General features: G+C 32.8%; 3 protein-coding genes across 6 annotated transcripts; 2 read left to right on the top strand and 1 right to left on the bottom strand.

The window, feature by feature from the left end:
- The first annotated feature begins 360 nt into the window (after nt 1–360).
- Nucleotides 361–9,939, top strand: LOC118040254 (outer envelope protein 64, mitochondrial). 4 transcript variants are annotated; one of them, XR_004686037.2, is made up of 14 exons: nt 362–863; nt 965–1,117; nt 1,213–1,337; nt 1,829–1,954; nt 2,458–2,640; nt 2,800–2,944; nt 5,121–5,289; nt 5,516–5,650; nt 5,767–5,967; nt 7,796–7,923; nt 8,008–8,059; nt 8,640–8,704; nt 9,095–9,164; nt 9,450–9,516. XR_004686037.2 is itself a non-coding variant. In XM_035047145.2 (13 exons), the coding sequence occupies exons 1-13, from the start codon at nt 634–636 to the stop codon at nt 9,530–9,532; spliced, it is 1,800 nt and encodes a 599-aa protein (XP_034903036.1). In that variant the 5' UTR covers nt 364–633; the 3' UTR covers nt 9,533–9,939. The 4 variants fall into 4 exon arrangements, 2 of the variants coding, with proteins under 2 accessions (XP_073260619.1, XP_034903036.1); XM_035047145.2 differs by lacking the exon at nt 8,640–8,704 and having other exon boundaries at nt 364–863; nt 9,450–9,939; XM_073404518.1 differs by lacking the exons at nt 8,640–8,704; nt 9,095–9,164; nt 9,450–9,516 and adding an exon at nt 8,202–8,633 and having other exon boundaries at nt 361–863.
- Nucleotides 9,940–19,017: 9,078 nt separating this feature from the next.
- On the top strand, nt 19,018–22,609 carry LOC118040251 (auxin efflux carrier component 2). The gene is made up of 6 exons (XM_035047143.2): nt 19,018–20,235; nt 20,369–20,501; nt 20,593–20,678; nt 20,816–20,973; nt 21,803–21,879; nt 22,319–22,609. Exons 1-6 carry the CDS (start codon nt 19,110–19,112, stop codon nt 22,383–22,385), a joined length of 1,647 nt encoding a protein of 548 aa, XP_034903034.1. The 5' UTR covers nt 19,018–19,109; the 3' UTR covers nt 22,386–22,609.
- A 2,778-nt stretch (nt 22,610–25,387) lies between these two features.
- LOC118040255 (putative UPF0481 protein At3g02645) lies at nt 25,388–27,245 on the bottom strand. Its single transcript, XM_035047147.2, has one exon. The coding sequence runs from the start codon at nt 27,149–27,151 to the stop codon at nt 25,496–25,498; it is 1,656 nt and encodes a 551-aa protein (XP_034903038.1). The 5' UTR covers nt 27,152–27,245; the 3' UTR covers nt 25,388–25,495.
- Between the last annotated feature and the right edge of the window lie 698 nt (nt 27,246–27,943).

Below are 27,943 nucleotides of genomic sequence, written 5' to 3'. Positions count from 1 at the left end.
TATTTTAATTATTTTATAACCTTAGTTTGAAAAGCATTTTTGAATTAAATACATTAAATTATTTTTTATTTAACCTTAATTTTAACCATAGTTTTAATCAAACATTTATATTTTTAAATTAACCTCAATTAAAAATATTTTTTATACAACAATCTCAATAATTACCACAATGATGATAAAATAGACGGGTAACAAAAACATGGAAAAGTAGCTTCTCAAATCTGAATTCAAAACTCATTTATTGATGGGGCAAAAATAAAAATTATATTTTATTTCATAACCAAAAATAATAAAATTATGATTAAATAAAAAAGCAAACACTATCGCATAACAAACGTGCTCGATATATAAGAACTCATACTGCGCATCATGATCAAGCTAGAGGCATAAGAAAAGAAACGAAAATACTGTACTTCAAATCTCTCACTCTAGTTATTTTTGAGCTAGTGGATGTGTTGCGTTGTTAATTGATGCTCCATGAGGTATCAAGAGCAGCTTACAGTACCAAAGGCATCTTTGTTTTTGTGTTTTAAAAAATATTCCCCTCCCTCCTCCTAAAACCCTTCAAAAACCCCTCTTCTTTTTTTTTTTTTTAAAAAAAACAGCTAATCATTTTCTTGCATCCGAACAAGCATGAATACAGTAAAAGCAAACATAAAGAACCCAAAGGTGTGGGTATTGGTAATCGGAGTGACAGTGGCAGTTGGGATGGTAGCGGCGGCTGAGACGCGGAGACGGAAAGCCAAATTTAAAGAGGACTTTGGAGCCTTCGTTCAAAGATTCCTGATTCTTCCATTCCCTCAGCCTCCTGCTCCGGCTGCCAAGCAAACCCTCGCTGGGCTCACTTTTGCAATCAACGACATGTAGTCTGTCTGTCTGTCTGTCTGTCTTCTTTAATTTACTATCAACTAATTATTTAGTTAGTTCTGCCTTTTTTTTTAAATAATTAAATGATTTGCGGCAGATTTGAGTTGGAGGATTATGTGACGGGTTTTGGGAATCCAGACTGGGCAAGAACGCATGAGGCTGCTGAGAAGACAGCAGTGACAGTGACCGCTCTGTTAAAGAATGGGGCTGTCTGTGTTGGCCAGACTGTTATGGGCGAATTAGGATTCGGGTAATGAAATATCAGTGTTTTGTTTTGTTTCTTTTCACATACACACAAATACGTATTTATGATTTGTTGAGTTAACGTCTTCCTTGTTACATTAGGGTGAGTGGCGAAAATATGCATTATGGAACTCCTATCAATCCGGAAATGCCCGCCCATGTCCCCGGAGGTTCTTCTAGTGGTTCAGCTGTGGCCGTTGCTGCTGGGCTCGTTGATTTTGCTCTAGGTAATAAAAGTTCCTTTGTTTAGATGGCATATGCTCAATCAATACTATCCAGTGTAGATTGACGGTCGTATATCAGTTGGGAGTCATGACTAATTGTTCTCCGAGAGAACTTGTGTTCAAATGACTTGCTTTTCAGTCTTTTCTTTGCACCTACTTGCTTCTGGAAATAGTTTGGACATTTCAGCTGTGGTATCAAAATCGTTATTTGGAAATCTCATTGGCAGCTTCAAGTACTAGTTATATGTGTTTTTTGTTTCTGGCAGAATGGAGGGAATATTAGAAAAAAAGGCATATTGTTCTTAATGAGATTAACTCATGCATTCGTTTTACCTCCATAACATATTTGAGGTGGGCTATCTGACATTTTCTTTTCTCTTGGCTTGTAGAAAAGCTTTTCTAGCCTGCATGTTAATTCATGTAGATATAGAATTCAACACGATTTTGCTTGTTAATTATATGCTTGATTATCTAAGGCCCTTCTTATCTTTCAGGTACTGATACAATCGGGTGCATTAGAATTCCAGCAGCATTTTGCGGTCTCCTCAGCTTCAGGCCATCCCATGGGGCTGTATCTACGATTGGAGTTTTGCCAAATTCTCAAAGTTTAGACACTGTTGGTATGGGCATATTCATGTAGTACTATTGCAGAATACATAGATATAAATGAGCAAAACCACATCCTGACCATTTTTAATTTGTTTATCTTTGATGGTTTTGTTTATGCTTGAGCAAAAATTGGGAGCACTTAGGTGCATATTTCTCTTGCTGTTTTAGATCACAGCCTCAATGTGTACTTTCCTTTTTACTGGTCTGAAGTACTGTTCTTGAACATCTGAATCGTTATTTTTTTACAAGTTTGTTCACATTAAGAGAAGTGGATGAGATTTATCTTTAATTATACATGATGCTGCATCAGTGCGAATGCATGTGCTCCCAATCAGCTCTGTTTGTAGGAAATGTGACCATTTTGAATTACCATTGCATTTTGAGCTGGTACCAGCATGCTAATTTACTATTTATTCAAGATTTTTCTGGACTTAATTATTTTCTCCTTGTTTCAGTTATGTTGTTGCCTTTACTGGTTTTCTGTTTCTTTACTTGGTAACATGGGGTATTTCAGGATGGCTGGCACGTGATCCCTCTATATTACTTCGTGTTGGGCATACTGTACTTAAACTAAATACTGTGGAACCCAGAAGGGCGAGGCATCTTATTTTTGCTGATGATCTTTTTCAGCTTTCTAAGGTTCCCAAACAGAAGGCTGAAGGTGTTATTAGCAAAGCATTTGAAAATCTATCTGGATGTAAGTTGCAAGGCTATGATGTATTTCTTATTACGTTCCTGTTTCAGATTTTATTTTCTTATCGTCCCATTATCAACATTATAGTTCATCATCATATAACTCTGTTTGACTTTAATTGTGCTCATGTTGGTGTTTCTAATTGTTTTGTTCAATGCACAGACCAGCCTCAGCAGCATATTAATTTTGGCCAACATATTTCTTTGAATGTACCGAGTCTAAAAGGGTTCCGTGATCAATCAACAAAACTGCAAAATGGAATCTCTAATTTGAAAGCTCTCTGTTCTGCAATGGTTTCATTACAAAGGTACTTGAGATTTTTTGCTTTGCTTTTATTGTTCTTTCTATTAGGGTATGTTTGCGCTGAATAAGTTAGGAATTTTTAGAACTGATAATTTGAATTTCAGATTGTATCGTATAAAAATATTGTATTTATTAATAGCAGAGATGAATTTATGATCATGTTCTCATTTAAGGTTCTATTGTCATGTCTCCTTTAGCATGTGGAGCATTGTTTGAAATCCAGCCAACACACTGAGGTAATTTCTGCCTGTGATGGCAAGGTCCAATAGTGTTGGGGATGCAAGTTGTTGACTTTTAGAAATCTTCAACCATCATGGCATTTATTTGCCCCAAGATATTGTGGATGTATAAAAGTAATTGTTAGTGATAAAGCAGTAACTTCTAGAATAATATTGCTGCTGATATTAGGAATAGAATGAGTTTGCTTAAGTGACTTTTGCTTTCTTCCAAAAAATGGTTTTCACATTTTACTGAGCCAGCAAATACAAATCCATGATTGTTATGGCTTGTGAATTGGCAATAATAAATTACCTTCTGGCTTATGATTTACTGGTCTGGTATTCCATCCATGTAATTGTGCATGCCATTGGTTGTAGAAATGCATTTCCTTTTTGTTTTCTTTTTGTGGAGTAGCAGATCACACATGTCATTGGTTGTAGAAAAGCATTTCCTTTCCTTTCTTATCTTTTTGGTCAAGTGGTAAAGAAGCATATGGATGATAACTATGATTACGAACCATGCTCTGTAATAACATTCAATTCTCATTATCAAGAAGCTAATCAAGATGTATGGCTCATGGAATAGCATGATCAATTTGATAAAATGCATTGTTCGAGGTTTCTTTTTGAAATTCTTTCCTTTTTCGGTAAACTTTGCTTGATTTTTTGATCTGCAAACGTTGTTATGGAAAAGAGAACTCAGCAAAAGGCAGTCAAGATTTGTGTCAGACATGTCTTAAAGCAAAATTTTAAGCACTTGGGTTTCTTGGGTCTTTATTCTGCTAAATCTAATGAAATGTGGAAACCCAACACTGTTTATTGTTTTTGAAAAATCCATGTTAGATATCCTATGTTGCTTCATATGTCCGAAAGCAATTTCTCCCTCTAAAAATCCTTCAAGGGGCTTATGATTTTTGCTTTATGTAACTTACCAAAAAAAAAAGGTGTAGAGACTCTAATTGACATCCCATTTGTCATCTCTAACAAATGCATCCATCCTTTTCTTGGCCTAGTGAACCAAGGAAGCATGATTGAAACCTTTTTGGTTTTCTCGATCTGAGGGTCATGTAGTACATAAGATATCATTCACATTATATGGAGATCGCCTAAGCTACCCATAGCTTGGAGAAGCTTAAGCCTTTCAGTCTAATGAGACAGATGTTGACCATTCATGTTATTGACAATAAGATGGATGATATTGCTGCTTACCTTCTTGTTGCTCTCATATAAGCTTGTGATTTTTAAGCATGCTTCTGAGCCTGGTTAAGGTTTCATAAATAAGCTTTTGATTTTCAGAATCTAGACCTCTTAAATGACATGTTATCCAAATGGTTTGGAGCTACCATTGTCAGTAGGGCATTTAAACATTTGAAAAGGTTGAAGTATAGCATTTATTGAAGTATGAACGTTCTACACAAAGCTGGGTTCCCAAAAATTGTAGTGATTGTTTCCAGATTAGAGCTCCCAAATGTTACCAGAGGTAAGCTTCACAGTGTTCTTGCAATTTTCTCTTTGAAATATCTCATTACCCACTTATTTCTGAGAGTTATTCAAGGTTTATATTTACCAGTTGGCAACACTTCATTTTCCAAAACAACCAATAAATGTTTCTTATAGAGTAATGCTAAACACTAAGTAAAAACAAGAAGTTAAAAACCTCTAGAATACACATGAGCCCGAGAATTGATGGGATCCACAATTGGGTCTCACATCAAGATCATGATCCAATGGCTCATAATCTTCTTGAAGTTTTTTCTTAATGTTTAGCATTTTTGTTTCTAATATTCTCCTAAATGTTATGTGCTTAAGTTGTATTTTTCTTGTTCTGTTCAAGTGACATTTGACAAAATCCTCCCTGGATTGCTGTTCTTGAATTTTGAAGGTTCTGTGCTTCTATTGCACTTGACCTGGAAACCCATTTCCATTTTTACTGACATTTCTGTGCATAATATTGCCTTTCAGACATGAATTCAAAACAAATCATGAAGATTGGGTTAAATCAGTGGAACCCAAGTTAGCATCTGATGTCTCTGATAATGTTCTCACAGCCATTAACACTACACATGAGAACATAAAAGCACTTTATGATATCAGGAAAGAGTTGCGAGCTTGCATGCAAATTCTCTTAAAGGTACCCTACCTTGTTGCTAGATTTTTTCTCTCAGAATATCAGCCAGATGGTTTTTAGTGCTAGCTGTCACACTTGTTTGCTTTCTGATATGTTGAAGTGTCTGGGTAACCTTCAGGTTCCTGATTTAGGACAACTTAGGTTTTCTTGCTCACAAAAGAATTGGCAAGTTCTATTTTCCAAGGATGATGGAACTGTTTCATAGTCTCATATTCCTTTTTTTTGCCAGGATAATGGAATATTGGTTATTCCAACAATTGCTGATCCACCGTCGAAACTTAATTCAAAGAAACGGGATACTGTTGAGTCTCACAATAGAGCACTGATACTTTCAAGCATTGCAAGCATGTCTGGATGTTGTCAGGTGACTTGGTGATTTAAAGTTTCAGCTTTCATCTGTTAGTTTTTTTAGTTTCTATGATCTTATTTAACTTTGTTACGGACTTAACGTTTGTCTTTACTTTTGCATCTTGCTGTCAGGTTACCATTCCATTGGGAAAGAATGATGGCTGTCCTATCTCTGTTTCATTTATCACATTTCATGGAGGGGACAAGTTTCTTCTTGATACAGTGTTGGATATGTACTCATCTCTTAAAGAGCAAATCAACTTTGTTTCCAATCCAGCACCATTGCAAGACGCCAATGAAAATTTTGATACTTCAGAAATCTTGAAAGAAAAGGTAGGTTCACAAACAATTTATTGTGATTCTGAATATTAGTTAATCTTATAAAAATATCCTTGCATAAAGTTCCTCTTTCCCTCATTCACTCCCTGTGCCTTTTCTGGTGAGTTAATTTACTTGATATTGTGTGCTTACTCCTGATATTTAACTAATTGGTTTGTAACTTAACAGAAACTTAACACTACATGCATATAATTGTGGTTTGAAACCTTTACATGGTCCATAAATGAAACTTAGATTGAAAATGTGGCATTTGTTGCAACTGATCTAAGATAAAGGTTCCAGTTTGTTGCTTTACCTTTTCTTGATTAGCTAACCCACCCTTGTATAGTTATTAGTTAAGTGTGCTAGAGCAAGATAATCGCTGGAGAGTGCTTTCAGTGCCACATGAACAATAAGTTTTTATACAATTACTTGCAATTGAAACAGTATTGGTATGATAATTAAGTGTGCTAGAGCAAAAAAATAGCTGGAGAATGCTTTCGGTGCCAAATGAACAATAAGTTTTTATAGAATTACTTGGAATTGAAACAGAATTGGTATGATAATGGGCCATTAGCTTCTTCAGCTCTCTTGATGTTTTTGCCACACCACTGCATTAATGTGTAAAACTGGCCTTCATGGCAAGCAACAATCGGTAAAATTGAGGCTTTGCATTGACATTATATGAGTAACCTTACTTTTTTTATTTATTTATCAAAGGTAAGTAAATATATCAGATCAGAAAATATATAAGGCTGGAGATCCAGCAAGTTCATATACAAGATTTACAAAAGAGGGAACATACTCCCTGAACAAAACACCAAAACCAAAAAGAGAAGCACTATAAAGCTAAAAGAATTAGCTGACAATGGTTAGATGAGGAACTTAATCAAGGACAAGGTGCCGAACCTAACACATGGCACAAAAAAATATAAACAGCAAGAATGACTAAAGCGGCAACCAGAACAAAAAAAGAGCTCTTAGTTACAGCACCAAAGCAAGACAAATGAGTAACCTTACTTTGATACTACTTGATGTAGCACAGCCTACAGGTTATAAACAAGCAGAGAGGATTCTCCATAGAAGAGAAGTTAAATTAGAAGTGAAGAAATCCATATAGAAGAGGGATGGAGGAATAGAAGATGATGAAAGTAACCCTGTAGGAGAGTGCTGAGAGAAGACAGTAATAGTAGTTTCAAAAGTGGTTCTCAATTTCAATATCAAAGTCTGGTAAAACATAAAAGAGGTGCAGTCAATTAGGCACCAATACCCTAGTAGAAACCTTTGTAAACAAGGAAAAGTGAATAACACTAAGTCCGTACAAAGCAAACTGGACTAAAACTATGAAATAAAATAAAATAAAATGGTAAAATGTGGATTGTTACAAGTGATGACATACCTTGTGGGTGTTTAAGACAACAATTATAGGTTTTGTAATTAATTGACTATGAATTCACTCTCTTTTTCTAAGATCTGTCTTTCTGGCTTCAGAATTTCATTGGGAATATCAGTGATCAACTTGAGCTTTTGATGTGTGATTCCACATGGAAGTCTTTCAGCATAGTTTTCATGAAAAAATTTCTCTTTTCCTCACAGTTTATTCATTTTACCTGTCTCCTTGGACATATGTGTTATACTCGACCTGTCATAATTTACAAGGGAGTTACATAAACAATCTTGTCATTGTTGTGTTTGTATATGCTTGTGAGAAGGGTCCTCTGTGAATCTACAGTTCATTGTGATCCTGTTTGCCAACATTTACTGTAAAGTGCTAAAGAATACCCAAGAAAAGATGTTTTGATATGTTTTTTTGCTTAACCAATGACATAAAAAATTATGGCAGGGCAATGCTGCATATAAGGGGAAGCAGTGGAATAAGGCTGTTAATTACTACAGTGAAGCTATTAAATTGAATGGGAAAAAGGCAACTTACTATTCCAACCGGGCAGAAGCTTACTTACAATTGGGATGGTATGATAGTGTGCTTGATCTATGTTTCACTCTTATATTTTTATACTGAGAGCTTGCTTTACCTTTTGATTTCAATGCAATCAGCTTTCAGAAAGCTGAAGAAGACTGCAATAGGGCAATATCACTGGATAAAAAGGTGACAGGACAAATTTTTGCAATGATCTTTATATTTGATTGAATTCTTGTAGCCTTTTATCATAGCAGGACAAACCAGATCCTATGGTGCTCCTTGTGTATCTTAGGCTAAATCTTAAATTTTGTTTGTTTTGTTGGCTAAGTGTCCAAGGCAATCATTGAAGAATCTCACTGCAATGGAAAGATATGGAAATATATGGTCCACTCTTTTTTGCTTTCCCTTCCTATATCAGTAGGCTGTCCGCACCTTAAGATTGATGAATACACACATCTAACTTATGTATCTGGATTGGGAAGCAACCATATACGGAAACGAATCTGATTCCATTCTTTGCCTATTTATTTCTTGACATGTCATTTAGCATTAGCTGAAAATGGGCAATGGGTCTGTAAAATCAGTTATTTGAGAGTATATAACAGCTGTGTTGCTTGCTGCTATATGCACAACCCACAACATTTATAAACACCCCTACATCTCACCTAAGATTAGTGCACTTTCCAACCAGTAGCAGAATTTCACTTTAGCAAACCTTTGCCTTTAGATTTCCCTGTTTATTTACTTTCTCCCTCAATATGTCTAGGTAAATTAGAGAAATGGGGGACTAGAAGAATAAAAGAAAATGGCACATATTTGATAATGCATCAGGTCAGTAATAAATTTATATTGGCCATTGTGATAATGGTCTATTGTTTCATAGACATCAATTGATTGAACAGTGCCTTTTTTATCCACAACTAGCATATATGGATTTTGGAAATCATGAATGAATGCAAATGCATGCTCTAATATTTATTGCAATTTTCCATGCAGTTAAGCTTTCTGAACACTTAAACTTTGATTTATGGTTGTATGCCTATTGAAACTCAAAACATGAAGATGTTTCAATGTCGACATATAGGTTTTGTTGAATGAGATTGGTGCTCTTTATCTCAAATTGTTGGAATAGGATACTGCAAAATGCCTTTCCACGCAGAGGATCATATTGTGCTCTTGAATGGAAGTATTAAGATCAACTATTTTTTTTTTTGTGTGCAGAATGTGAAGGCGTATCTGAGGCGTGGAACAGCTAGAGAATCACTCCTCTTCTATAAAGACGCAGCTCAAGGTGAGTTCTGAACACCTGATTTTTGTTTAAGTGAGTGTAGTATGTGAAATGAGCAGAATGTTCTCCATATTTAAGATTGTTTTTCGAACCTGACATGTATACTACGTATGTCTATGATGCAGGGGTTTAATTTTTTGAGAATTGATCATATGTAGATATGCATATAGATTGAGTCGTTTGAGAACATTCACGCACGCATTCTAGAATTAATATTTGGAACATGTTGATTTTCGTGTTTTATTCCACACTACTCTTACAAGAAGCATCGTTTCTCTTAATTCACAGATTTCAAGCATGCTCTTGTCCTTGAACCGCAAAATAAGGTAGCCAGACATGCTGAAAAGAGACTCAGAAAACTCACGAGTTGACATTTTGCTAATCACTCCCCAGCTTTACAAAATGGCACAGTACTGAAGGGGGATCAAAGGTCTATTATTCACTTTTCCAATGTCAACCTTTACGGGCAAAAGAAATGGAGAGAGAGAAGCAACTCTGGTTTTTACTCCCACCTCTTGCAACCTTTTTAATTGAACATGAAAGAAAATTTTGTCCAGTTCTGTTCAACGAAATTTTGCTTTCCTTTCAAGGTTCTCTTTTATTGCCCCTTTAGATGTGATCAGAAACGGTCTGTGCTGCTATAATACTCCCTCTATCCATTTTATTTTAGCTTTCTTCCGTTTTTCTTATAGAGGATCTTCAAGACTTTGACGTTAGATTACAGGCTATCTCATTTGGATGCTGAAATGTTTATATTGCCTTGAGTTCAAATTTTCTACGACAGCTGTTGAGAGTGAAGTTTGAAGTTGGTGGGGATGATTGATGTTTGATGAAATCCCAAGTCTTGCGAAAAAGATTAGGAATTGTCTGATTCTTAAAGGTTCAATATGGGATTTTTCTTAAGAATAGCTTCAATCCAGGTTTTTGAAATTTAAAGGTAAGGATCCAAATTTAATATCAGAAGAAGAAAGAATGAAACTTGTGTTACAACGAGTAACTTTTCGTTGAACAGGAAGAGAAGAGCAAGGGTTGTGATAATTAATGCATATATCTAATTAATTCAAAAATTAATGCATATATCTAATTATTACGATAATTCATATAAAAAAATAAAGACTAAATTAAAAAAAATATATAGATTTATTTTTTCATTGTCACAATCTCTCACTCTTTATTTTAGCCAACAGCTAATTGATAAGCATACTAATATTTAAGGATAAATTCCTGCCCCCTAATCTCCATTATTGATGACATTCTTTTTTCAACAATCTCATGCTTCTTAATATACATCGAAGGAAAATATGTTGATGTGTATAATATATTTTGAGATTGCTGGGAAAATTTAATTAATTAAAAAATTCAAAAAAAAAAAAAATCTGCCCAAAACAGCCATTACCCAAGAGAAGAAATAAGTGTTACTAGTTAGATTTAGATTTTAGGTTTGTTCTCTAGAGGTCATCAATTGAGTTTCATAAATTTCATGGTTACTATAGGTTTATATAATTATTAATTTCAAGACTTGTGAGATTAGTCGAGATATGCTTAAGCTATCCTGAATTTCCATATAAATAAAAATACATAAATAAATAAGTGCAACCACAGCCAACAAATAAATAAATAAATAACTGCAACCACAGCAAACAAAAATAAAGACGAGAGTGAAAGAAACTAGAGATATGCAAAACAATGGAACCAATGTACCGCATAATAAAATCAAGAAAAATAATTAATTATTAATATATTCTGGTTAAACTGAGTTGTTTGAATTTGTATTACGGTGAAAAGAATAATTGGTAAAATAATATAATAAAAAATATTTTAAAAAATAATATAATTTATTAAATCACAAATGACATCTACAATTTGATTGTAAGTCCAGCATAAACAAATTCAAAATTGAACAAAATATATAATTTAGTGAGATATGAATTGAAAATTAATTGTACGGTGACCTCACCATAAAGCGATCAATCTTTTCTTTTAGGTTTATAGCACAATGGAGAGAATTCAGTCCAACAAATTAATTGGTGTATGGTTTACATTGCATGGATGCCCTGTATTACGATGCGGGTCAACTAAATTTTTTTCAATGCTAAAAAAAAGATTTTTAAATAATAATATTATGAGATAATTCAAATTAAATTTACTAAAATGTTATCCAAAATATAAGAACCAAAACAACTCACAGAAAAAAAAAAAGTGAACAGAGATTATAAAGTTCAAAGCCTAATAACCTAATATTAAAGATTAACACAAAAAAAAAACTCTTCAAAACATATAACGCCGAAGAAAAATAACTCAAGTCAACTTGAGCTAACTTGATGAACCCACTACTCATGATATGACATCGGGATAAAAAAAAAAATTCAAAAAGACTTAGTAAAAAAGACCAAAGTTCAATAAAAAATGTTAAAAAAACTTGAGCTAACTCGGGTTAACTTTACCAACCCACTCTTCAAAATAACCAAACAAAAAATAAAAGTGAAAAAATGACAGCTCGAGGGCAAATAATGAAACTGAAAAACAAAATCATAAAAAATCAAGGGAAAAAAAATCCAAGTCAACTCGAGATAACTCGACTAATCTGTCACTCGCAACATGAGATCGGGATAAAAAAAAAATTAGACTTTCAAAAGATGAACCTCACAGAAAATACCAAAGTTATATTAAAAAAAAAACATTGAAAAAAAAAAAGCAAGCTAACTTGGGTTAACTTGACCAGCCCACCCTCAAAATAATAAAACAGAAAGAAAAGCAAAACAATGACCAAGCTCAAGGAAGATAATTTAATGCAGAATCATGAAATTAAAAAAAAATAAAAGCCATAAAGAAACCAAGTCAACCTTGGTTAACTCAACCAATCCGCCCCTAGCAAAAGATATTAGGATAAAAAAAAAATTAGACTTCTAAAAGAAGGCATAGTGATGATGAGGGCATTGAATACATAGTTGCTCAAATCTTTCCCAATACTCAAAAAGTGTCTCTCCATGAGATTACTGAATCCCACATATTTCTTTTCTTATGTTGGCAACTCGAGATGCTGGGAAATACTTCTCAAAGAATATCTTCTTCATGTCATTCCAAGTTCCAATTGAACATGGAAGAATGGAGAAAAGCCATGCATTTGCTGCCCCTTTTAAAAAGAAAGGGAAAGCTTTCAACTTAACCTGTTCTTCATCAACTCCGTTCGGTTTCATGTCAACACAAACCATATAGAACTCCTTGAGATGAGTATGAGGATCTTCTTCTACAAGACCATTAAATGTTGGTAGCAAATACATAAAACCAGATTTGAGCTCAAAGCTTACATTATTGTCGATGTTTATGCATAATGACTGATTTTCCATGTTAAGAGCAACAAGCTCCTTGAGTGTTTGTTGTCGAGCTTCCTTTCGTAACCTGTGTAAAGTTTTTTCTATTTCAAGATCCAACTGCACTTGAATTTGATTATTAGAACGGGTTACTGGCATAAATCATCAAGAAAACTCAAAAGAAACCAATCACACAAGATATCGAAAACAATGCAAATTGTACGAAAATCCTATGCTAGAGAACTACAATTGCTTAAAAACCCTAGAAAACAGTGAAATTTGGCCTCGTTAGGGTGGGCTAGTGGTTTACCATTAAACCTGTTTAGAACGTCGTTTCCTTTTAGGAAACAAAAGGCCCATACATAATTCCACTAAAAAATTTGTTTTGAACAGTACCGTTGTCGTGATGAATAGTACCACATCAAGCAAAAATTCTATTTCTTTTTTTTTTCAGAAAAAGAAATAACAATCACAATAAATAAAAATAATATCACAAGAATAAACTAAAATTACTTCCCCGACAGCGACGCCAAAATTTGTTATGATGTCGCGGTCGCACAAATTAATTATCCTAACTTAAAACACAACACACAAGATAGTATAGAGCACACAAGGGGTCGATCCCATGAGAAAGATTTAGTTCAGATTTTTATGCTAGATGTTATGCAATTTGGGGGGGGTTTGGACGTTATCTTGGTTAAAGCAAAAGAAAACAGAAAACTATCAAACGAAATTTAATAAAATCAAAAAATTATCAGAGAACAAACCTTGGTTGCAAGCACACATCCACCTACAGAAATCAGAACTGATCATAGAAACGAAACATCAATTTATACTCTGAATATTTATCTCTTCTTAACATTGGTTAGTTAACGGATCTGCCGTATAACTAATCCTAACCATCAAACAACCATAATGTCCGCACTAGTAATTTAATTCAATGAAAACCTTAAGAACTAGATAAGTTTATTAATTAAGAAAACATAACTGTCCGCAGTCTATGTTTGATTTGATTGAATGTTCTTCTTAAGATTAATAACTTAGATCCACCACAATTATTAAACTCAGTTGCTTCACAAGTTCATATACCATAACTCCGGTTTTGATATCAAACTTAGCAATAAATTGTCTACAATAATAACTTAAAGTTTGCTCTAGCAATTAAAAGAAACAATCATAGGAAAAATAAGCATAGGAGAACAAACATGCTCATCATATAAACTGAAAAGAAAAGGTAAAATAAATCTCACAGTTCTTGAAATCCGAAGGTTTCCGTGTCCTTGCAACCAAGAAAAAGTGTTTAGCCTTGCATATTTGTTGAACAACTAATCTAAAAGAAGGAAAAATGCATAATTTTGAGTTTCTTAGAGGAGGGGGGTGTTTTTCTCCTCTTGGCTGGTTGCCCCCCTTCTCTTATCTCATTCTTTTGATATCATAGGAAATCCTAGTCTCTATTTTATAAAATTGTTCTCCCTTAAGTAGACTATTTACATTTAAATACTTCAATATCTATTTTTCTAAAAAAGAAAAAATAGCCTTGCATGAAGTCTTCAAGCTTTGACTTAGAAGAGCTAAATTGCTGAAATAAAAACTTGGATATCGGTTTAGATGCTTCGAAATATAATTTGGACTCGTTTCTTTACGAAACCTGTTTGTTGGCAGAATTCAGTTGTCATCTTTGAAAAATCATATCTCCCTCATATGACATCTTTTTTTGCTAACCTTTGGAGAGTTTATAGGTCTTTGAGTCAGGAATCCAAAAAAATTAAGTTTGCATCAATTGGACTTATGTAGTTCCAGATATTCAAGTCGGAATGATCAAAGATCAACATTGACAGATTGCGAGATTTGACTTTGAAGGTTGTGATTTCTATGCTCTTCCTTATTTTATTTTCTTGCCTTAGATGTATAAAAAGGTATGGATGTTAGCTTTTTAATGCCACTAGAATCACTTCATTTCAACCTCTAGAGCGTGACAAAACATCGACTGAAAGTCAAATCTGTAAATTATCTTCAATTTACTTCTTTTTGCATCTTTCATCTAAAAGTGCCTTCAAAACATAAAATAAAGGATATCAAGGCATTTTATATAAAAAAACACAAGCAAAACACTAGTTAAATGTGGTTGAAACTATCGAATAATACGATTACATCACATAGCAAAAACAAACCAAAGTTAAATAAAAAAAAAAAAACATTAAGTAAGAAAATGCAAGTTAACCTGGGTTAACTAAACTAACCTGCACTCGAGATAACCTAGCAGAAAGAAAAGTGAAAAAATAATATCGCTCAAGAGCCAATAATTTAACCTCAAATGATGAAATTGTAAAGAAAAGTATATTGAGAAAAAAAAATCAAAGTCAACCATGGTTAACTTGACCAACCTATTACTTAGGATACGAGATTAAGATAACTTAATAAAAAGAAAAGTGGAACAAACAATGAAGTTAAGGGCTTAATAACTAAATGTCAAATGATAAATTTGAAAAAAAATAATTAATTTTTCAATAAAGGATTGCCTAGTTGGAAGGAAACCATAATAAAAAAAAAATATCAAACCGTAAAACAATTAAAAAAATTAAACAATACAAACCAAATATGGTATAAAAAAATGAAAGAAAATAATAGGGGTTGTATTGAAAAAAAAAAACTAATAAAATGATTAAAAAAAAAAAGCAATCAAAAGAATGAAGACCAAAACTATATAAAAAAAAATCAAATGAAGTTAAATGTTGAGAGAAAAAATAAATAAATAAATAAATAAAAGATAAATCAACAAAAGAATAAGAATATAGCAATTAAAAGAATGAGAACAAAAAATAAATTTAAAAAATAATAATCAAGAAGTATAAAAATATAGATATAGAGCAATCAAAAATAAAGGGATCAAATCAGATAAAAAAATAAAATTAAATAAAATGTCTTAGGATGAAATTAAAAGAAAGCTAAACATTAAAAAACATCAAAAGTTAAATAAATAGTAATACATAGAAAGAGGGCTAAAAATCAATAAAACAATTAAAGGACTCAATTGTTTTTTTGAAAGATAAGCGTTAATTTTAAGGGCATGAAAGAGAAAAGAAAGAAGAAAAAAAAAAAAACTCAATCAGACATTCCCCATGAGCATGCACCATTTTGCCGAAAAGAGAATGACTCACTGCTTCCAATGCCACACAAAAACATGATTTTGATAACTAGATGGCCCTTATACACAACGTGAATGACATGAGGGCTTGTCAAGCACGGAAACAACATTTTTTATAATAATATTTAATAATTGAAAGTTACCAAACATCCCTTAACTAGCCTTGAAACTAACCTCTTTTTTTTTGTGTGGATTCTAGGAGTAATCCTGACATCTCACTATTTTAAAAAATAAAAAAAATGAAAAAACTCTTTTATGCATGTTTATTTTTTTCCACTCCAAAGGACATGATTAGTAACTTTACTGCATTTTTTTTTGAAAAGACCAAAAAGCCCCTCACCGAAAACTCAACTTTTTTTTCTTCTAAAAAAAAAAAATTATTTTATTGTTTTAAAAAAGTGTCCTCCAATATATTCCTAATTAATTTTATAATAACTAATAAATCACAATAAATTACCGAAACGTAAATTGATACACGAGCAAGGTGTCCTTGCACAAAAACCAAGCCAGCCAAACCTTAAAAAAGAACAGAGCACGTCCTAGATGCGAACTGATACTCTGGAATCAAAGGTACCAATTGCAACTCTCGATTTGTACATATCATTTATTATTTCTTAAATGCATTGTTTTTATAAATATTTTCTCTACTCTATTATTTTACCATTTATTTTTTCTCACAAGAAAACAATCCAGTTAAACTAGCTAGGCGTAGCCATTTGTTTTCCTTAGCTTGATTTGGCCTCATGCATGTCCACGTTGCTCTTCATGCATGTCCACGTTGCTCTTCATGCGGGTTCCATAACCCAAGTCAGACACCTGTTTTTACACTTTCGTGATTTTCGGACGATCAGCATCTATTTATTTTTATATTTTAAAAATAATTTTTTTTATATTTTAAAAATAATTTTTTTATTTTAAATTAATATATTTTTAATATTTTAAATCATTTTAATACGCTGGTATCAAAAATAACTTTTTAAAAATAAAAAAAATATTATTTTAATATATTTCTTAATAAAAAACACTTTAAAATACAATCACAATTACACTTCCAAACATATATCTTCCCACTTGTTTAATTATAAATACCAATTTTTTTTTATAAAAAAAGCTTACATTGCTCATGCAAAAATTAAGGTCAAAGTGTGAGATCACAGGTCTCACGAGGCTTGTTTTTTTTGGCTAAAGTTCCAATGAGCACACACACCAATTCTTGAACGAATATTATTTTAGATATATATTAGTGTTTATATCAACATACATATTAATATTTTACTAATACACCTATTTAGATACTTTATTATGCAATTAAAAGTCCCAGATATTTATTTAAATAAAATGCTCAATATAAAAATCAAATAATTTCACTCAAAATCACCTTATCTTTTTATTTTTCAACATCTCACAGATTTAATTTTTTTTTATTGATGATAGATTGTTTGTAACCCTGTAAATTGAATTCAATTCACAGTGTTAAATGATTTCTTGTTTTTAATTAGAAATTTTTTTAATGGTATTGATTTGAATTTTAAAGGGAATTCAAATTAAAAAAAAAAGATGCAAAAGTAAATCAAAATAGAGAACATGTAATCTCTCTTAAAATTAATGTTGAAAATAATATTTTAAGAATACCAACTTATTAACAAAAACTTTATTTTTGCTTAAAAAACTTTTGGCAAAACAAAATCCTTTCTTTATTTTTCTTTCATTTGTTTTTTGGTTTTTGCCCGAATCTTTATGTATGTTGATGTGTATAACCTCGTAGAAAATGCTGATTTAACCGGTATTAAAATGTCAAAACTCACAATCCTGATAATGAAATTAAGATATCCCTATAGAAAATAAATCAAAATGGATTGTGAAACTCAATTACTAACCAACTCAATATGAAATGATAAAATAAAAATAAATAAATTAAAAAAAGGACAAAAAATAACAAGAGTCAACTAGGGTTAATTGATCAACCACTATTCTCAGGTGATGAGAAAAAACATAATCTAACAAAACAAATCATAAAATCTAATTTTCAATCAATACAATATTAAAGAATGAAATTAGAAAAAAAAATTAATTGAGAAAAAATAAAAAGAGTACAGAAGTTAACCAAGTTAACCCGCAAAACCCGCAATTTATGTTATGAGAATGAAATAACCTAATAAAAAATAAATAAAATATTAAAGGATGATTTTTTTAAAAAAAAAGCATTAATAGAAAAAAAAAACTAATTTGTAAGGATGGATGCAATAAAAACCTCTCCTCTCTTAGTTTTTTGTTAATTGGTTTTTAGTATTTTATTTTTGAATCATATATCACATCATGTATATAATTCAAAATATTAATTTAACATATAAAAATAAATTAACATTCCCATTTCTTTTATCAACTATTCTTAACATCCCCCCCCCCCCCGCCCCCTCTCTCCCCTTGTGCTAACCACCAAAAAAAAAAAAATCAAAATCAAAACTTTTTTCCTCGCTGTCTGCCTCTGCTGTCCACCTGCATAAGCACAAAGGTAAGGGAAGCCCATTATGATCATTTGTAACAATATTCTGCATTTAAATTCCTTCAAAATCATGGCATCATCTTCAATATCGGTTACAAATTTTTTTTTTTTTTTTATATATATATTTTTTAATGCTGTCACATTTTTCAATAACATAAAGACGTACAGCCGTACGCTGAGTTGATTAAATTTTCTTGACTAGTTTTCTACTTTAAAGGTTTTGTTGCAAAATTAAATAAATTTCAACGATCATAAAAGGAACGAACGAACGGTTGAATTAGAAATCATTTTTTTAGAGTCTTGAATATATATATATATATAATATATATATATATATAATATATATATATGAGTAAATAAAAAAAAGGAAAGAAAATGGGTACAAAAGGAGATGGTCAATCACAAGAAGACGCCGACAAAGGAGATGGTCAATTAAATAATTTGTTTAGTAATATAGTATATAATATTTTTTTAATATTTTTATTTTTTTATATTAACATATTAAAATCATTAAAAAATAATAATTTAATATTTTTTAAATAAAAAACAATTTAAAAACCAGAAGGTATCATAATATCAAACAACATATGTTTGTTATAATCTCTTATTGTTTGTTTCTTATTTTTATGGTAAGAAATCCCTCCTAAGTTTTTTTTTAGCACTTAGAGATCCTCTCTTTAATTAATTAGGTATTTCTTTAGAATTGTCGTCATGCTGGTTAAATTGAAGTCTTTGAACTCAGATTGAAGGGATGTAATTTATAAGTTTATGATAATAATAATAATAATAATAATAATCCACATGATGCGTTATGTTGCCAAATTAAAACAAACATAGTGAAAAGAAAATCAAAACAACTTTACCTTATATTTATACATATTTTCCGTTCTCCAGAAAAGAAAAGAAAAGAAAAACAGTGAGAAATCCCACAGCACATGAGCCTATATAATTTTCTTTGTAATCCCTGATCAAGTGATTTTGTGTTAAGCATGATTTCCGGTAAGGACATTTACCAGGTTGTTTCGGCGTTGGTTCCTCTCTATGCTGCAATGGTATTAGCCTATGGTTCAGTGAGATGGTGGAAAGTTTTTACACCAGATCAGTGCGCAGGCATCAATCGTTTTGTTGCAGTTTTTGCAACTCCTTTTCTCGTTTTTGATTTTATATGTTCTAACAACCCTTACAAAATGAACTTACGCTTCATCGCTGCTGATTCCCTCCAAAAAGTGGTGGTTCTGGTGGTTCTCTTCATCTGGCAAGCCACCACCAGACGCGGCGAGCTTGACTGGACAATCACTCTTTTTTCTCTATCTACTCTTCCCAACACTCTTGTCGTGGGCGTCCCTCTTTTGAAATCCATGTATGGAGAATTCACATCGCCTCTTATGATTCAAGTTTGTTTCATCCAGAGTGTTCTTTGGTACACTCTGCTGCTGTCCATGTTTGAATACAGAGCTGCAAAGAGACTCGTTGCCGGGCAGTTTCCTGAAACAGCCGCCTCTATTTCCTCTTTCAAGGTTGATCCGGCTGTTGTTTCTCTCGGTGGTCACGAACCACTAGAGACGGATGCTGAGATTGATGATGATGGCAAGCTCCGAGTGGTGGTAAGAAGATCAAGTGCAACTTCCTCAAATTTCTCATCGCGCGACAGGTTCAACGGATGGAACCCGGTCCTAAGTGTTCATCTTCCACCAAGAGCTTCAAACTTCTCCAGCATAGAGGTTTTCTCCGTACAATCCTCACCAAGGGCTTCAAGTTACAGGCAGACAGATCTTCCTAACTTAACTAGTAGTTTTGGAGAAATTTACTCATTACAATCCTCAAGGAATTCTGTTCCAAGGATTTCTTCAAATCTCGAGGAGGAAATGAGAAGGAAAAATGGAGTTGCTTTTCCAGGTTCTCCAAGCTGTGCAGTACCACAAAAGGAAGGTGGTGGGGCGCCGCCACCTAACAAAGACCTTCACATGTTTGTTTGGAGTTCAAGCATTTCCTCTAATATCTCTGATCATAGATATCTGAGAGCTGATCAAATAAATGGCAGACACACCTACCCTGATCATCCCTTCAATGGAGCAGCTCCTCAACAGGACAACATTGCTGCTGCTGCTTCAACAGGTACCATATATACCGCTACTTGCATGCATGCATCAAGAAGTTAAAAATCATATAATTACTGCTAGCTGTTAATTAGGATTATACGTCATAATCCCTGGCTGGCTAGCTAGATCTTCTTTCTGTTTCCATTCAGCTAAGAAACAACAGATGCCTCCGGCGACTGTCGTGGCTCGACTTATCGCTATGATGGTGGGGAGGAAGCTCGTTAGAAACCCTAACACTTACGCAAGCTTGCTGGGCTTGCTATGGTCTTTGATATCATTTAGGTATCTGGAAGCTTTTGCTGTTGCTGCTGTAGCTAGAGCATACACACACACACCATGGATAGCACTGATCATGAAACAAAAACACATACAGGTGGAGCATCAAGTTGCCATTGATCGTGGATGGATCTGTAAGAATATTATCCAATGCTGGTCTGGGAATGGCTATGTTCAGTCTAGGTACGTTATACGTTATTAATTAATTATCTTTAATCAACAACTTTTATTTTAATTAATAAAACTATAGTATTTTTATTATAATAATATTAATTGAATGATTAATCAATTAATTACTACTTATTTGAGATAATGTGCAGGTTTATTTGCAGCGTTACAGCCCAATGTCATAGCTTCTGGAAAGGTTTTAGCGTTGATTGCCATGGCTATTAAATTCTTGATCGGACCAGCAGTCATTGCCGCAACATCTCTTGCCATTGGTCTTCGCGGTGATCTCCTACGTGTAGCTATTGTTCAGGTAACAAGCCATTGTTAGCTGCTCCTAGTATTCGTGCTATAAGCCTATAACACTGTAGGTTTTTCTTTTTTTAAAAAAAAAAAAATATATATATATATATATATATATAATATATATATATTATATATATATATATATATCCTTGATCCAACATTGTTTTTATAAAAAAAAACTCGCGAATGAAAGTCTAAATGATTGTAAATTAATTCATAATATGTAAATATGATGCTAAAATATTCTTATGTTATATTATACTTAAAAAAATTACAATAGGGTTATTAAATAATCTATCAAATATAAACTCTTGGATAAACTATAATTAGCTAGTCAATCCGTCACTGAATAATATACTAATATGTAGTTGGTAATATTTATAAATATGTAGTTGGTAATACCCGAATAGAATATAATTAGGTAGTCAGTCCATCACTGAATCTACAAGTATATATGTAGTTGTTAATATATATTGATATGATGCTAAAATATTCGTATATATGTTATATTATACTTAGAAATTGTAGTTATGTTCTTTTGTGTGGATAAATGCCTAGTTTATTTCTCAATATTTATATAAAAAAAAAGCTTGATTAACAGATTAAGGGAGTGTTTGGGGCTATGTTTCTATTTGCGTTTTGTAAAATTTTAAATTTTTTTTTTGCTAAAATTGAGTGCGGTTTGTATTTTTTGGATCGTTTTGATGTGTTGATGTCAAAAATAATTTTTAAAAAATAAAAAAAATCATTAGCATATATTTCGGCACGAAAAGCTATTTACAAAGTAACCACTACCACACTACTAAACACGTTCTAATTCAATGAGCTGTTGGCAGGCTGCACTTCCATCAGGCATTCTTCCTTTCATATTTGCCAAGGAGTACAATCTCCACGCGAATATACAGAGCACTTCGTAAGTTTTTCATGCTCTATTGTTAATTATACACAGAATTAGCAAATAATAGGCCTAAATTTAGAATCATCACCACACGGCTGCCTCCTCCTTCGTTAACATTTCCTTCTCATCACCACCTTAATTACATGTAAAGCTTTTCTTGCAAGAACATTTTCTCTTTGCTAAATATAATCAAATGATGGGCACCGAGCTCGCATCTCTGATATATCCCTACATAAGAATTAGAAAGACAATGCTGAATGAACTAATTTTTGTATTAATTTATTTGACTAAATAATGTATAGCTAAGTGATCATATTCTCATAGTTTAATATTCCACTAGTCATGGCAAAGATCTTGAAAATGGTAAGAGTCGATCATGCCATCACAACTCTATATATCACATCAGCTAGCTAGTGAAATGCTCAAGTTCTACGTTTTTGCTAATTCTCTGTAGGGTCATTTTTGGAATGGTGGTTGCCTTGCCTGTTACAATAATATATTATGTGCTTTTGGACTTTTAACTTCCAAATGAAGACAGAGGCAGACAAGAGTAATTAAAGTGATGTAGAATTCAAGTATGGCTTGCTTGGCTAGGCTGGAGTCAAGGACAAATTTGCTATGGGGTTCGGTTGTGATTTACAAATGCAGTGTATACATTCACTTGTGTTTCTCACCTGCTTTCACTTGTACCTTAACATCTTCCTCAAGTTTTAGCGAGAAGTAAAAAAAATGTTGAAATACTTTTCAAGTGGGGAAAAAATCTTATTTGGTGTGAGGGTTGATATGATATAATCTATAACTTTACGAATCTAAATATAATCTCTACAACCTATAAAAATATAGCCTGATTTACAAATATAGTGTATACATTCACTTGTGTTTCTCACCTGCTTTCACTTGTACCGTACATCTTCCTCAAGTTTTAGCGAGAAGTAAAAAAAATATTGAAATAATACTAATGTTTTTTCAAGTGGGGAAAAAATCTTATTGGATGTGAGGGTTGATCTGATATAATCTATAACTTTGCGAATCTAAATATAATCTCTACAACCTATAAAAATATAGCCTGATTTACAAATGTAGTGTATACATTCACTTGTTTTTCTCACCTGCTTTCACTTGTACTGTACATCTTCCTCAAGTTTTAGCGAGAAGTAAAAAAAAATGTTGAAATACTACTAATGTTTTTTCAAGTGGGGAAAAAATATTATTCGGTGTGAGGGTTGATCTGATATAATCTATAACTTTGCGAATCTAAATATAATCTCTACAACCTATAAAAACATAGCCTGATTAAAATAAATTTTAAGATACTATCTTTATTTAACATTAAAATAATTTATAATATATTGAATTGACTTAGATCAACTCGAGTTATGAGACTATAATAATCACATAGAAAACAAATCAAAATAAAATTATGAATTAATTCTCAATCAACCCAATGTTAAAGGATAAAAAAAAAAAAAACATGATTCAACCTAGGTTAGCCTGTCAAATCCACGACTTTGATCATGAGACTAAGATAACCCCATAAAAAGCAAATCAAAACAAGTTATGAACCTCAATTTATAATTAGCCTTGTCAAAACTAAAATTGAATGATGAAATTTTAAAAAATTCTAATTAAAAATTGATAGAAAAAATAAGTCAAGCAACCCAAGTTAAGCTGTTAAGCATTATTATTAAATCATGAGGCCGAGATAACCTAATAAAAAATAAACCTAAATAAATCATAAAGCCTAATTTTCAATCAAAGATAATATTAAATGATGACAATGAGAAAAAAAAATAATCCATAAAAAAATAATTATAATATTTGAATCAATTAGGTTAACTCGCCAAACTCATGACTTGAATCATAAGATGAGGACAACCTAATAAAAAAAAATTAATGTTGAAGGACCTGTAACCCAAATCATGAGACTAAAATAAACTCTTATAAAGAAAACAAAAAAAAATGACCTAATTTAACCCCCCTTATGAGACCGGGGTTAAATTGTCAAAACCTGAGACCTTAATTGTAAAACCAAGATATCTCCATAGAAAAAAAATAAAAATAAAATATTATAAAGCTCAATTCCTAATCGATCAACTTTTGAAAGATGAATTAAGAAAAAAATTCAATTAAAAAAATGACATCAAAAAACCCGAGTTAACTCAAGTTAACATGTTAAACATTATTCACTAGTCATGAGGCTAAAATTAAATAATAGAAAGTAAAAAAAATAACCTATGAAATCTAATTCTCAATCAACCAAATATTAAAGGATGAAACCGGAAAAAAGAGTTAATTTAGAAAAAGAAAAACAAACTTGAAACAACCAAGTTTATCTATCAAACTAAGTTAACCCATTTATCTGTTAAACTGAGTTAACCTATCAAACTCGCGATCCATGTTATGAGCGTATCATAACTCAATAAAAAAAATTATAATATTAAAAGATGAAATATTTTAAAAAATATTGATTGAAAAATAATCAAAGAAAAAAAAAAGCAAATCACTATTCAAATATGTAATGCTTTGTGAGGAGGGTAGCAATAAAACCCCTTCATCTTTTAGTTTATAGTTAACAACCCAATATTAAATGATGAATTTAAAAAAAAATACTAATTAAGTAAAAGAAAAAAAAATTGAATCAACTGAGTTAACTTGCTAAATCGAATTAACCCTTCAAACTCGTGATCTATTTCATGAAAGTATGATAACTCAATAAAAAAAATCTAATATTAAAGGATAAAATTAAAAAAAAATCAAAGAAAAAAAAGAGAAAGAAAGAAAAAAGCAAACTATTCAAATGAATAGTGCTTTGTGTGGCGGGGTATAATAAAACCCTTTCCTCTTTTGGTTTATAGCTATCTATTTGACATGTGCTTTGCCGCGGGTAATATATTTGTTCTTTCTTTTAAAAAAATGTATATGAAGACTTTTACAATGTGCTTTTGTAAATAAAGAACCCGAAGAGATATTCAAAAAGTTCATGCATATATTTAATTAAATAAATCAAGAACTCTTTATGCAACAAAAAAAAGTATCGAGCCCAACCTTTACCCAGCCAAAGTTAACCAACCAAACTTATGACCCGAGTCATAAACTCAATTGGGTTGAATAATTTTTTTCTATAATATTTTTTTTATATCTAAAATAGAAACTTATAAAATTAAGAACTAATAAAATATCAAAGTGATTAAAAAAAAATTATGCCAAAACAAATTACAGTTCCCAATTAACAATAAAAAAAATATTAAGTGATGAATTTTTTAAAAAAAAAAAGCAAGAAAAAAAATACAATTATAATAGGTATAAATAAAAAACAAAAGAGTAAAAAAAGCCCAGTATCTTGGGCTAGGAAGGCCCAAGCATGCGGAAGATTTGAAATTGAAAAAACGGTGATGAATATGAGTTTCATTGCGTACTTAATTAGAAGAGCAGTACAAAGGATAAAAATTAAATAATTTGAATTGTCAACATTTATATGATTTGATATTACAATGATATATACTTAGAAAAATAAATACATAAATAAACAAATGAAACAATTAATTAATTAACTTGGACACAAATATACAGCACACATGGTTGGTATGCTAGAGCAACATGCATGGATCTTCGATCGGCTAGCCAGCCAGCCCTAGCCCTCGTAAAAATCAATGTGAAAGATGCGATAGCATTTAAAAACTGTGCAAAACGATTCTATGGCCAGTAAGAGCATGAGAAAAATGGCAGCGACCAACGTGAGATACTGCCATGAAGAGAACACAGACCGCTTCATGAACTTTCTTATCTTCACCATCCAGAGGCTACCATGATACTTATTCACATCTTCAATCACCTTATCTAAAATTGGAGCTTTTGTCAATCTAATAGCCTTGCTGTCGCTCATCCCATTCAACATATTCGCCACCTCCTCATCACTCTTCAAACGGTTCAAAATAATGCCTCTTTCTCTTAGCAATCCCACGTCCTCTTCAGTGTCAATGATCCCGTTCAACAATTCTATGTATCGAGTAAAAATCAAGGGTCCTGATGCGTTTGATATCTCATATGCCATCAAGTTTCTAAACACAACCTCTGTGTTTATGTCTAAACTAATCGTGGGCAGGTAAAATGCAGCTTTGTCTTTGTCGAAATTAATGGTTGAGATGTTTCCCCTGGTAGGGATGAAAGAAACACCAGAATTTGAGAGCTCGGTGACTGAAGGAATTGTGATCTCTTCTACCAATGGTGGCTTGTTCTTGCTGGTAGTACTAGAGCCCTCATCTTCTGTGTTAATGAGATCATCTGGTGATATATGCAGGAGTTTAGATAGGATTGTCCAAGAAAATTTCAACTTGATTGTCACAGTTGATGAGATGTTCTTGATCAGGAGACCTACTGGCCCTGTCGTTAGTTGTGAAACCGTATTCCAAATCTCTTTCAGGAGTTGTTTTACGTAATTCGAATCAAACCCAAACCCTTCACTTTCTAGCTTATCAGCTTCGATTTGATCTGCAAACTCTTCAAATATCTCGACCGGTTCTTCCACTTTCGGTACGATAATGTCATACAAGAGGTCTAACAAGTGGGAATGCTCCAAGATTTTCTGAGACTTTGGCAACTCGATCGTCTTGAAAGGAGAGAGATCTTTAGCTAATCCCATTATCATGGAAAGCAGCATCTCATCAGCCGATTCAACTGAAAGGTATTGAAATTCGAGCACCTTTCTCAATACAAACAACGGTACTTGATTCTCGAGCATCACCATATCTCTTAGAATCACATGATGAACCGATTTCCTCTTTGAATAATCAAGCAAATGGGACATTCGTGACGTAACCACCCTCGATGAACTCGAAGTTTCTTTGAGGGAGTAAATTTGAAGAAACTCGAGCAAGAATGAAACATCCAGAGCCATCATCCATGCTAGTGTTTCAGCATTAAAGCTCAAGTACTTGTGGTAGCATGCCCTAATCTTCGGTTCAAGCTTTATCAATTGCTCGACAAGATTTTCGAACCTGTGGCTGCTATGAAGTTGGTTTTGCAGTTTCTTGGCTGCAGATAGCTTATAGCACTCCATCTCATGAAGATCTGGACGCAAATAATGGTAAGGACCTAGTGAAAGTTGTTGTGGAGTATAAGTGTCGGGATGGGAAGACATCAAGGTTTTGGGGACAGTAAAAATGCACACAGGATCTTCATCGTCATCTTCAAGCTCTTTTTCGAGCGCTCGACCGACGTTAATGACCCATTGATACTCGTCGAAATTCGAACTCGAACAACATGACATGGTGGGTTGGTCCTGAGACATGTTCGTTGGTTTCAGGCAGATTAGCTGGGTTTTGTTTTGTTTCTCTCCTTTTTTTCTCTTGCAATTTTGGTGCTATATATATACATAGGAGGCGAAGACCTAGCTAGGGTTTTTATATGAGTTTATGAGCATCACTTTCATTGATGTTTTGTTTTTTGTTTTGTTGAATTTCATTGATGTTTTGACCTTATCAATGCATGGCCATGCCTGGCTCTTAGAATATTCATACGCGGTAGCAAGATGAGTGTCAAAAGGAAATTCTTACGTTCCAAAGTGGCTTTGAAAGTCAGTAACTATTAGAATATGTAAATAAATCTATTATGCGCCACCTAGACTCTCCACTATCATGTATTTATATCAGCTTTCAAATGAATGACAGCAACGGGGAAACATTCAAATTAATTCCATCATGGTATCAGAGCAACCCTAAATCCATCTTCTTCGCACCAAGCCGCCGCCAAGGAATTTTGTTCTCTGTAAATAAATCTTCTCTACACACGCCACCCCAGTCTTATGCCTCCCCAGTGACCTTCATTTTTCAGACCCAGCTATTTCCACCTTTCCCTTTTCCCTTCCTTCTCCCTTGGCTCAAAAGAGCTGCTAACCGTTTCCCCCATCCTCTCTGCTGTTCCCCACTCTTTGCCATCGAACCAGTGCAGCCTTCCTTCTCTCCCTCTCAGCTGCTCTCTTTTCCAGCCGCCAGCTCACCATGACCCGTTTCCATGCAAGACCAGCCACCCGCACACTCCATTTCTGAAGCTGACAGACCCAGCCTTCGTCATTTCTATCTCC

Source organism: Populus alba, chromosome 1 (genome assembly GCF_005239225.2).
Source record: "Populus alba chromosome 1, ASM523922v2, whole genome shotgun sequence".
Classification (NCBI taxonomy): Eukaryota; Viridiplantae; Streptophyta; class Magnoliopsida; order Malpighiales; family Salicaceae; genus Populus; species Populus alba.
Note: the sequence above shows the minus strand (reverse complement) of the source record. Positions and strands in the feature narration are given on the sequence as shown.

Excerpts from the sequence above, each read along its gene's own strand:
- LOC118040254 (XM_035047145.2), top strand. The coding sequence starts at position 634 with ATGAATACAGTAAAAGCAAACATAAAGAACCCAAAGGTGTGGGTATTG. Across the intron at positions 2,641-2,799 it reads ATTTGAAAATCTATCTGGAT|ACCAGCCTCAGCAGCATATT; the intron begins GTAAGTTGCAAG and ends TTCAATGCACAG. Across the intron at positions 5,290-5,515 it reads GCATGCAAATTCTCTTAAAG|GATAATGGAATATTGGTTAT; the intron begins GTACCCTACCTT and ends TTTTTTTGCCAG.
- LOC118040251 (XM_035047143.2), top strand. The coding sequence starts at position 19,110 with ATGATTTCCGGTAAGGACATTTACCAGGTTGTTTCGGCGTTGGTTCCT. Across the intron at positions 20,236-20,368 it reads TGCTGCTGCTGCTTCAACAG|CTAAGAAACAACAGATGCCT; the intron begins GTACCATATATA and ends GTTTCCATTCAG. Across the intron at positions 20,974-21,802 it reads TACGTGTAGCTATTGTTCAG|GCTGCACTTCCATCAGGCAT; the intron begins GTAACAAGCCAT and ends AGCTGTTGGCAG.
- LOC118040255 (XM_035047147.2), bottom strand. The coding sequence starts at position 27,151 with ATGTCTCAGGACCAACCCACCATGTCATGTTGTTCGAGTTCGAATTTC.